Source organism: Orycteropus afer, unplaced genomic scaffold (genome assembly GCF_000298275.1).
Source record: "Orycteropus afer afer isolate SDZICR_OR568_19922 unplaced genomic scaffold, OryAfe1.0 scaffold00021, whole genome shotgun sequence".
Lineage (NCBI taxonomy): Eukaryota > Metazoa > Chordata > Mammalia > Tubulidentata > Orycteropodidae > Orycteropus > Orycteropus afer.
In genome coordinates, this window is record NW_006921608.1 from 9,833,428 (window position 1) to 9,841,670 (window position 8,243).

At 52.1% G+C, this 8,243-nt stretch overlaps 1 protein-coding gene across 1 annotated transcript in view; it reads left to right on the forward strand.

Annotated features, from left to right (window-relative positions):
- The first annotated feature begins 7,110 nt into the window (after positions 1-7,110).
- Positions 7,111-8,243, forward strand: part of KLF10 (Kruppel like factor 10) — a 5,454-nt gene continuing 4,321 nt past the window's right edge. Inside the window, exon 1 of the mRNA XM_007934808.2 lies at positions 7,111-7,146. Coding sequence (XP_007932999.1) covers positions 7,111-7,146 — 36 coding nt within the window. The remainder of the gene's footprint in view (positions 7,147-8,243) is intronic.

Sequence of the window (8,243 nt, forward strand, 5' to 3'; positions counted from 1 at the left end):
TAGCTGTTCCTTAAAGCCATCCACTTGTGGTATTTCTGTTATAGCAGCACTAGAGGATTAAGACAGCAAGTTATAAGAACTCTGCCTTTATAATTATTGATGTGCACGGAAAAATCCAGATAGATTAGCTGCAAAAAAGCAGAACACAAAATAAACCAAACGCATCGCTATTGAGTCAATTCCCACTCAGAGCGACCCTATAGGACAGAGCAGAACTGCCCCATAGCGTTTCCAAGGCTGCAAATCTTTTTGGGAGCAGACTGCCATTAGCTTTCTCCTGTGGGGCCTCTGAGTGGGTTTGAGTTGCTGACCTTTTGGTTAGTAGCCAAGTGCTTAACCTCTGCACTACCAGGGCTCCTCTGGATACAAAGCAACATATATTATAGAAAGGAGGAAGGAAGTAGGGAGTGGAGCAGAGAAGAAGAGAGAATCTGAGCATATATACATCAGGATAATGTTGACTAATTCTAGGTAGGAAGATGATAGGGAATTTTCATATCTTTTATTCCTTTTGTATTTTTATTTATGTATTTAGTATGAACATGCATTACTTTTGTTGTAAAAAAAATAATAAAGCAATGTAGTGTTTTTTCTTTGTAAAAATCAGAATGTTAAATAGCAGTATTTCACTGTTAGTTGGAACCTTACACAGCCATTTAACCACTTAACTATGTTCTCACCCCCTGGGGAAGGTAATAAAGAGCAGAAGGAAGAGCAGGCAGATTTCTTTTCCAATCAAATCCTAATGCAGTGTCAGTGTACAATAGACTTCATAGAATGGGTCAAATTAGGGCTTCCAGTTTTTCAGTGAAGCAGGCAACCACCTGTGCATACCTGTGCTCAGTCAAGGTGAACTCCCTTCCTTCCTTCCTGTTATACCTTGGTTCCTTCCCAGAGCCAGAAGGCTTCCTAGTGGTGGTTGTTGTTGTTGTTGTTATGTGCCGTCGAGTCAGACTCGACTCATAGCGACTCCTCCTTGGGTTTCCAAGGCAGTATCACGACGGAAGTAGATTGCCCCATCTTCCTTCCGAGGAGTGGCTGCTGGGTTTGAACTGCCAGCCTTCTGGTTAGCAGTCAAGTGCTTTAGGCACTATGCGGAAGCAGATATTTTTCTTCCAGACCTACACGTCCCACTTTGCATTAAAAAAAAATTTTTTTTTCTTATTACTTTCCCCAATTTTTCTTCTTTCTCTACTTCATCAGTTTTCTCAGTCCTCCTTCCTGAGGCTTTCTCCCAGGTGTTTTTAGACTCTTAAAAAATAAATAAAAAGTACTCATAAAATGAGTATCTTGAAAACTGTGGCTGTCTATTGCAGAGCTGAAACAAATACACACCCAAGGTTTCGGTTATCTACTGTGGTGGTGCAAACCACCCAAGACCTAGGCAGCTTGCAGAGAGGGACAGAGAAGCAGGGGTAGGGAGCCGTGGGATGGCCGGGAGGCAGGAAGAGCTTCCATGTTGGCCACCATCCTGTGCATCAGATGAACAGGCGTGGCTCACCTCTGCTCTACCCGGTGTGGGCTGCGCCTGCTTCTGGGCTGTAGGGTCTGAGAGGCCTCACCTATCTAGCTGGAGTGCTGACCCTGGCTGTTGCTTGGGGAGCTTTGGTTGTCCTGCACGTTGCCTCTTTGTTCCTCCATGTGTTCTCTCACATGTGTTGGCTGGTTTCCAAGCAGGTAAAACAAAACAAAACAAAAAACACAGTAATTTCAAGGCTTCTTAAGACCTAAGCAGGAAGTCACACAGCACTACCCCTGCCTTATTCTATTAGTCAAAGTGAGTCACAGGACCTGTTCAGAAGCAGGGGGAGGGGAAAGAGATGCCACCTCTTGATTCAGAAGTGGCAAAGTCACATCGGAAAAGGTTATGTGGGGTGGGAGAGAGAGTTATGGCCACCTTTAACCATGGCAGTTGGTATAATTAAAATAACTAATAGTATTCACCTGCCAGAGCGATCTTTTTTTTTTTTTTTTTTTTCTAATCTACCTGACACTTTCACTTTCTGAATCATCGCTTGTTTTCCTGTCATCTCTACTTCATATCACACTAGGCCAGAAAATCATAAGAGCGTGGCACATATAAAAGTCTTCATTGTACCACCCTTTGCCAATATTTCGCCATGGGGCTGCTCTGTCTGTCTCCTTCCTGGGCCGCTGTTAAGAAGCAGGGTTTCCGCAGAGGCCCACCCTCCATTCTCTCTTCGTTGGTTCCACACTTCTTAGGGTATTTCCCCTACTCCCCTGACTTCAACTCCCACCTATACCCTGGTGACTCTCATTTTAATCTTCAGCCCAGAGCTTACTGTCCTGGGCACCAGGCTGAAATTCCAACTGTCTCCTGGACATCTCTATTTGGATGTCCTACAGGTAACCTCATCTTTACATATATATCCTATACCAGATTAGGAGCTCTGGTAGCATAGTGGCTGAGGCACTTGACTGCTAACCAGAAGGCTGGCAATTCAAACCCACCAGCCTCTCCTTGGAAGGAAGGTTGCGCAATGTAATTCCATAATGACACTGCCTTGGAAACCCAAGGAGGGATCACTATGAGTGGGATCTGACTCGATGGCAATGAGTTTTTTTTTTTTTTTTTTTTTTTGGGGGGGTGGATACCAAACTGAGTATATTCTTCCTCTTTATCAAAATGTACCTCCTGCGGTCCCTTCCGGTGGCCTACCCATTCAGGGAATTGAGCCAGGGAACTGGTGGTTCTTCTTGACACCTCCCTCTTCCTCATGCTCAATATCCAATCAATCACCAAACCCTGCTGGCTCTTAATATCTCTACTCCATCGTTTCCATACCCTTCACCTTCCTTAGTTTAGGCCCAACTAACTGGATTACTATGAAAGCCATCTAAATAGTGTTAAACCCCCACTCTCTGGTCCATTCTCCACACTGGCCTAGAATGAATTTTCTAAACCATCATCCCTTGTTTAAAACCTTTCAGTAGTTCTCATGCCCTCAGGATAAAAGGCTTTTTTTTTTTTTTTTTAATAGTTAAGCTAAACTATACTTTGGTTTTAAGAAGGCTTCAGGGGATATTTCTGACATCAGGTTTAAGGATTATCTCAGGGCAATAGTTTCAGGGGTCTAACTTTCATGGCTTCAGGATGTCTGGAGTCTGTGACAATTTAAAATAGTTTTACATTCCTCCTCCCCTTTTGATCAGTACTCTTCTATGGAATCTTTGATCAAACGTTCAGCAGTGGTAGCTGGGCACCATCCACTTCTTCTGTTCTCATGGCAAAGGAGGCAACTGTTCATGGACACAATTAGTCACACATTTCATGTTGTTGTTATGTGCCATCGAGTCGGAACCAACTCATAGCAACCCCTCCTTGGGTTTCTGAAGCAGTATCACTACGAAAGTAGATTGCTCCATCTTCCTTCTGAGGAGTGGCTAATAGGTTTGAACCTCCAGCCTTCTGGTTAGCAGTCAAATGCCTATGCTACCAGAGCTCCCCTCCTAATCCTTCTTCCTCTGTTGTTCCAGGCCAATAGAGACCAATTGTTATGCCTTGGATGGCAGCTTGCAAACTTTTAAGACCGCAGGCAGTACACAATGAATTAGGAGATGTCCTGTTGCACTTTAAAGAAAATCTAAATTTCATGCCACAGCCTGTAAATTCCTTAATCATATGGTTCCCCCTGCCTCAGTCTGCAACCTCATCCCTTTCCCCAGCACCCTTATACCTCTGGCCACACTGTGCTTCATATGTTCCTTCCCGCTGCAGGACTGGGTGTTAGCTCTTCGCCTACTCAGCTGTACTTTTCCTGAATCTTCCCATGATTTCCATTAGGCCTTCAGCTTACAAGGTTTCTCCTCAGAGCAAGCTTTTCTGATCTCCCAAACCAAACCAGCCATCTAGGCACAATCATACCACCCTGTTAGCATTTGGTGCATTGCAGTTAACATTCTTACCTTCTTAAACGATATGTTTTCTACTTTATAGTTACAGCTGTGTGTTATGTATTATATTGTCCACTTGACTTTGTCTTCTGCATCTAACCTTTTTGAGAGTTGGGACCTAACCTTTTTGAGAGTTGGGACCCGACCTGTCTTATACACTGCTGTTGCTCCAGTGCCTACAACAGTGATTGCCAGGCAGAACACATAAGGAATAAATATTGTTGAATGGAATGAGTGGAGAAATGAACAAAGCCATGAGTAACATAAACAAGTAAAGTTTACTGAATGAGAAGTGGCATGGAGACATGAAAATGCACATGTTTGAGGAACAGTATGTCTTTTGCTGTAGCTGTGGGCAAGGGTGTGTCTGGGTGGGAGATGAGATTGGGAGGGTTGGGAGAGGAAGGAGGCAACTGTGCAGTTCTGACTGGAATGGCCTTTAATCTCCTAGGTAACAGGGAACCATGTATCATTTTAATTTAGGGAGTGTCATAATAGGATCATGACTTTTAATAAGTTATTCTGGTTGAAGTGTGGAGTGTTGAGTACTGGAAACCAGCTGAGGAGCGGGGAGTGGTGGTTGGACTGGGGGAGTGAAATTTTTTAACTTCAGCTGGAGTTGAATTTTTTTTACCTCAGCCAGGAGCTCTGGTGGCATAGTGCCTAAGGCATTTGACTGCTAACCAGAAGGCTGGCCATTCAAACCCACCAGCCACTCCTGGGGAAGGAATACTGGGCCATCTACTTGCATAAATATTTACCACCTCTGAAACCCCAAGAGGGTCACCATGCATCAGAATCCACTTGATAGCAGAGTTTGGTTTCAGTTTAGAGGACTAGACATAGAAAGTAAGGAAGAAGAGTCATTTCTGAGGCAAAATTCCTGGGACATTGGGTGCTTTGAGGGAGAAGGTGAAGGCTGGCTAGATGAGGGGAGAGAGAAGCCTATTTGGAAAGAGTAAAAAAACAATTTTAGTTTGAGTTATGTTGAGTCTGAGGTGCCTTGTGAACATCTTTCCCTAAACCTCTAGGAACTGTGCCACCACCGTACAGTTCCTCCTACCCCTTTTCTTTTTCCTTCCTGTTTTGAATCACTCCCACCAGTCATGAATGCTTGCTGCTTCTCAGTATGCTGGGAAGCCATGCCAGCAAGGCCCCACATTCCTGGAGAAAGGGCTGGGTTCAGGCCTGGAGGGACTCTGGCCACCTGAGGGGGGCAGCCCTCTGACAGGAAGGAAGGGAGGCCTGCTGGCTGGGCACAGATGGGAGCTTCCTCCGCTGCAGCAGGTGCTGAAGGCCAGCTGCTCCAGCCCCTCAGGCTCAGATCAACAGGATGGGACAGCCTGGGCGGAAGGAAGCCTGCAGGGAGGGACACCCCTGCAGACAGACGTGGGCAGGAGGGGCAGTGGGAGGCAGGAAGAGCTGCCTGGACTGCGGAGCGGGCACCCCTCCAGCTGATAGGAGAGGCAGTGACAGAGGCCATTTAGTCCACTCCCCCACCGGCCTATTATTATTACTACTAACACTGCTGTCTAGACTGGACCTGTAGATATACTAGAATTCTCCGAAGATGTTTACAGACTAGGAAGTTTCTAAACACCTTAGCTCTCTTTCTAAGCTCAGCTTATGGTTATTGGGATAGAAAGTATACTTGCATTATCTTTTCAGTTACAGAGAGGTGAGACAGCTCCCTGAGGGGGCAGTAATTTTTGTCCGGTGTTCAGCCTGCCCAAAGGAGGCAGTAAAATCTCCGGCTTGCTTTAAGCTCCGTTACCATGCGATAGCATCTCTGGCTTAATTTAAGCTCCGTTACCACTGTCCCCTTCTCCAATAATAGCTGCTGCTAACAGCCACCAAAAGGTAACAAATATGGAACCAAAGCAGAGCCACGCCCCCCCCCCCCCCCCCCCCCCCGTCTTGGGAGGCCCAGCCGGCCACAGCCGCGACCAGGTAGGATTCCTTCCAGAAGCCCAGTGAGCCCCCGACCTGCCTGGGAGGGGCTTTGGGAGGCGGGCTGTCTGTCTTCGACCTGGCGTGCATCCCCGCACCGTCCCCAATCACATACTCCCAGCGGCCGGGAGAACTAGAAAACACCCTCCTGGTTCCCTCCCGCCCCTCCCCCACAGGAGGTTTCTAGGCTGGGCTTTTCCTGATGTTTTAGCCTGGAGAGGGATGGAGCTACCTATGAAACAGTTCGTAGACTGCAATGTAAACTTTTACCTACATAAAGCTCAAAACTCGATTCCGCAGCCCAGCGTCGAAGACAGAAGGATAAAAACTCTAGACTGCGGCTCCCCACCACCTCATCGGTCTAGCCGGGGAAGAAGGCTGGGCTGGCAGAGGCGGGCACTGAGGGCCGCACCTCAATAGGAGAGGTCGAGCGCGCTTCGGCGGCGCAAGAGCAGGTGTCGCGCTCCAGCGACAGTGGCGCCCCGCGCCAGGGTGCTCCCCCTGGCTCCGCGAGGCAAAACCCAGCAAATGTTACAGAAATGCAGCCCGGTCGAGCACCCAGCTCTGCTTTTTCGGCAGACGCGCGGGACGGCGCTTCCAAATGCAAATCTGTTGGCCCGGGCCCCAAGGGCTGCGGCCAGCACCTCCCTCGCCCGCCCGGCGTCCCGCCCACCACGAGGCTGGCAGAGGTGGGGCCGGCCCGGAAGGCTGGGGCGGAGCTGGCATCCCTCCCCACCCCCCACGTGGGGCAGGCCCTCAGCAGTGCTGGGCGCGCCGCCGCCGCGCCTCCCGGCTTGGCCGCCGCCCGCGGCGCCGCACCACGAGGCTGTGCGGAGGGACAAGCGGCGGGGTGGGTGGGCGAGGAGAGGGGTCGTTCCTGAATCAGGTGGCAGCGGGAGTTGCCCCCGGCAGGGACCAGGGAACACGCTGCCGGAGATTGTGTACACGCTCCACAGACACAGGCTTCACGCTGCCGGGCAGCCGCTGATCACGCGTGGCCCCGAGAGTCCATTGGCCGGCGCCTCACACACCTTTGCTGCTGATTGGCCGGCTGCAGGCTCCGCCCCCGCCCCCGCCCGCGGCGCGGGGCAGGCAGAGCTGCTACCTGAATGGGGAGGGGGCAGACGGCGCGGAGCGCGGCGGCGGCGGGAGCAACGTCGAGTGTCTCTAGGCGCACGTCTGTGGCCAGGCAGCCAAACAGCCTAGCAGCCAGTCAGCTCGTCGCCGGCGGCCAGGCAGCCAACCATGCTCAACTTCGGTGCCTCTTTCCAGCAGGCTGCGGTAAGTCACCTGGGGATGCCTCTGCTCTTCCCTGCCTTGCCGAGTCTGTAGGGCCAGTGGGGACACGAACCCCGGGTCATTGACATCAGCCACGCCTGAGAACAGGGCTGCATTGGAGTCGTGGGAAGGGAAGCGAGTTCCTGTCTGCAGACTGTGAGGATTAATGAGGACGTGTGTGTTGGGGAGCGTGTCAGAAAAAGCGGACTGGGATCTGGAGACAAGAGAGGTCTTGCTCAAGGTGTAGTGAAGAGGGAAAGGGGCAGCTCCGCTGGGAGAGCTGAGGCAGGTGAGGGGGAGGATAAGTGGAGGGGATGCAAGAGTGGGGAGGGGGCTGCTGCCCTGGCAGCGGGGATGGAGGAAAGGTGTGAAAGGGGAGTGGGGCACGGAAGGATGCCACCCTGCTCCTGGCACAGGTGAGAGATGCCCCTGTCTGGGTGAGGAATGCGGGGCCAGGGAGGGAGGGGGATGCTCGCATTTGAGGGGTGAGCTGTCCACGGGAGAGGAGGGAGGGAAATGCCTTTCTGGGGGGATCTGGACCGAGCTTGCAGGACGGGGGCTGCCCCAGCTGTGGACCGCGGGGAGGGAGTTGCTGAGCAGAGAGCTGGCGTGGGCGCGGAGGATGGCACGCGGGCCCGCAGAGGGGAGACAGGGAGTGGCCTCCAGCAGACGTGGGAAGGGGACTCCCCATTCCAGGCGGGGCAGGTGGCTGCCTTCTGAGGACCTCTTGGAGGGGGCTGGAGGATGGGAGGCGGGCCCTGGCGGCCGGGGGAGCCGGGGATGCGAGACGCGGGGGCCGCGTGTCGAGGCGGGAGCCGCAGGCAGTGGGGGCCGCGCGTCTGGAGCCGGGCCTGTGGGGGCTGCACGTCTGGGAACCCATGGAGACGCGCGGCGGGCGGGGGCCTGAGCTGCCGGAAACTGCGGGGAGGGGGCGCCGCGTCTGCGGGAGAGACGGAGGGGCCTAAGGGCTGGCGGGCAGCGTGGGCGGGAAGCGCAGAGGGCTCTCCGGGTCCCCGGGGGCTGAAGGCGGGGGCCGGGTTTCCGCGGGGACCTGGCTCCTCCTCCAGCAGCTGAGGCGGAGGCCGGGAGCGGGTGCGCCC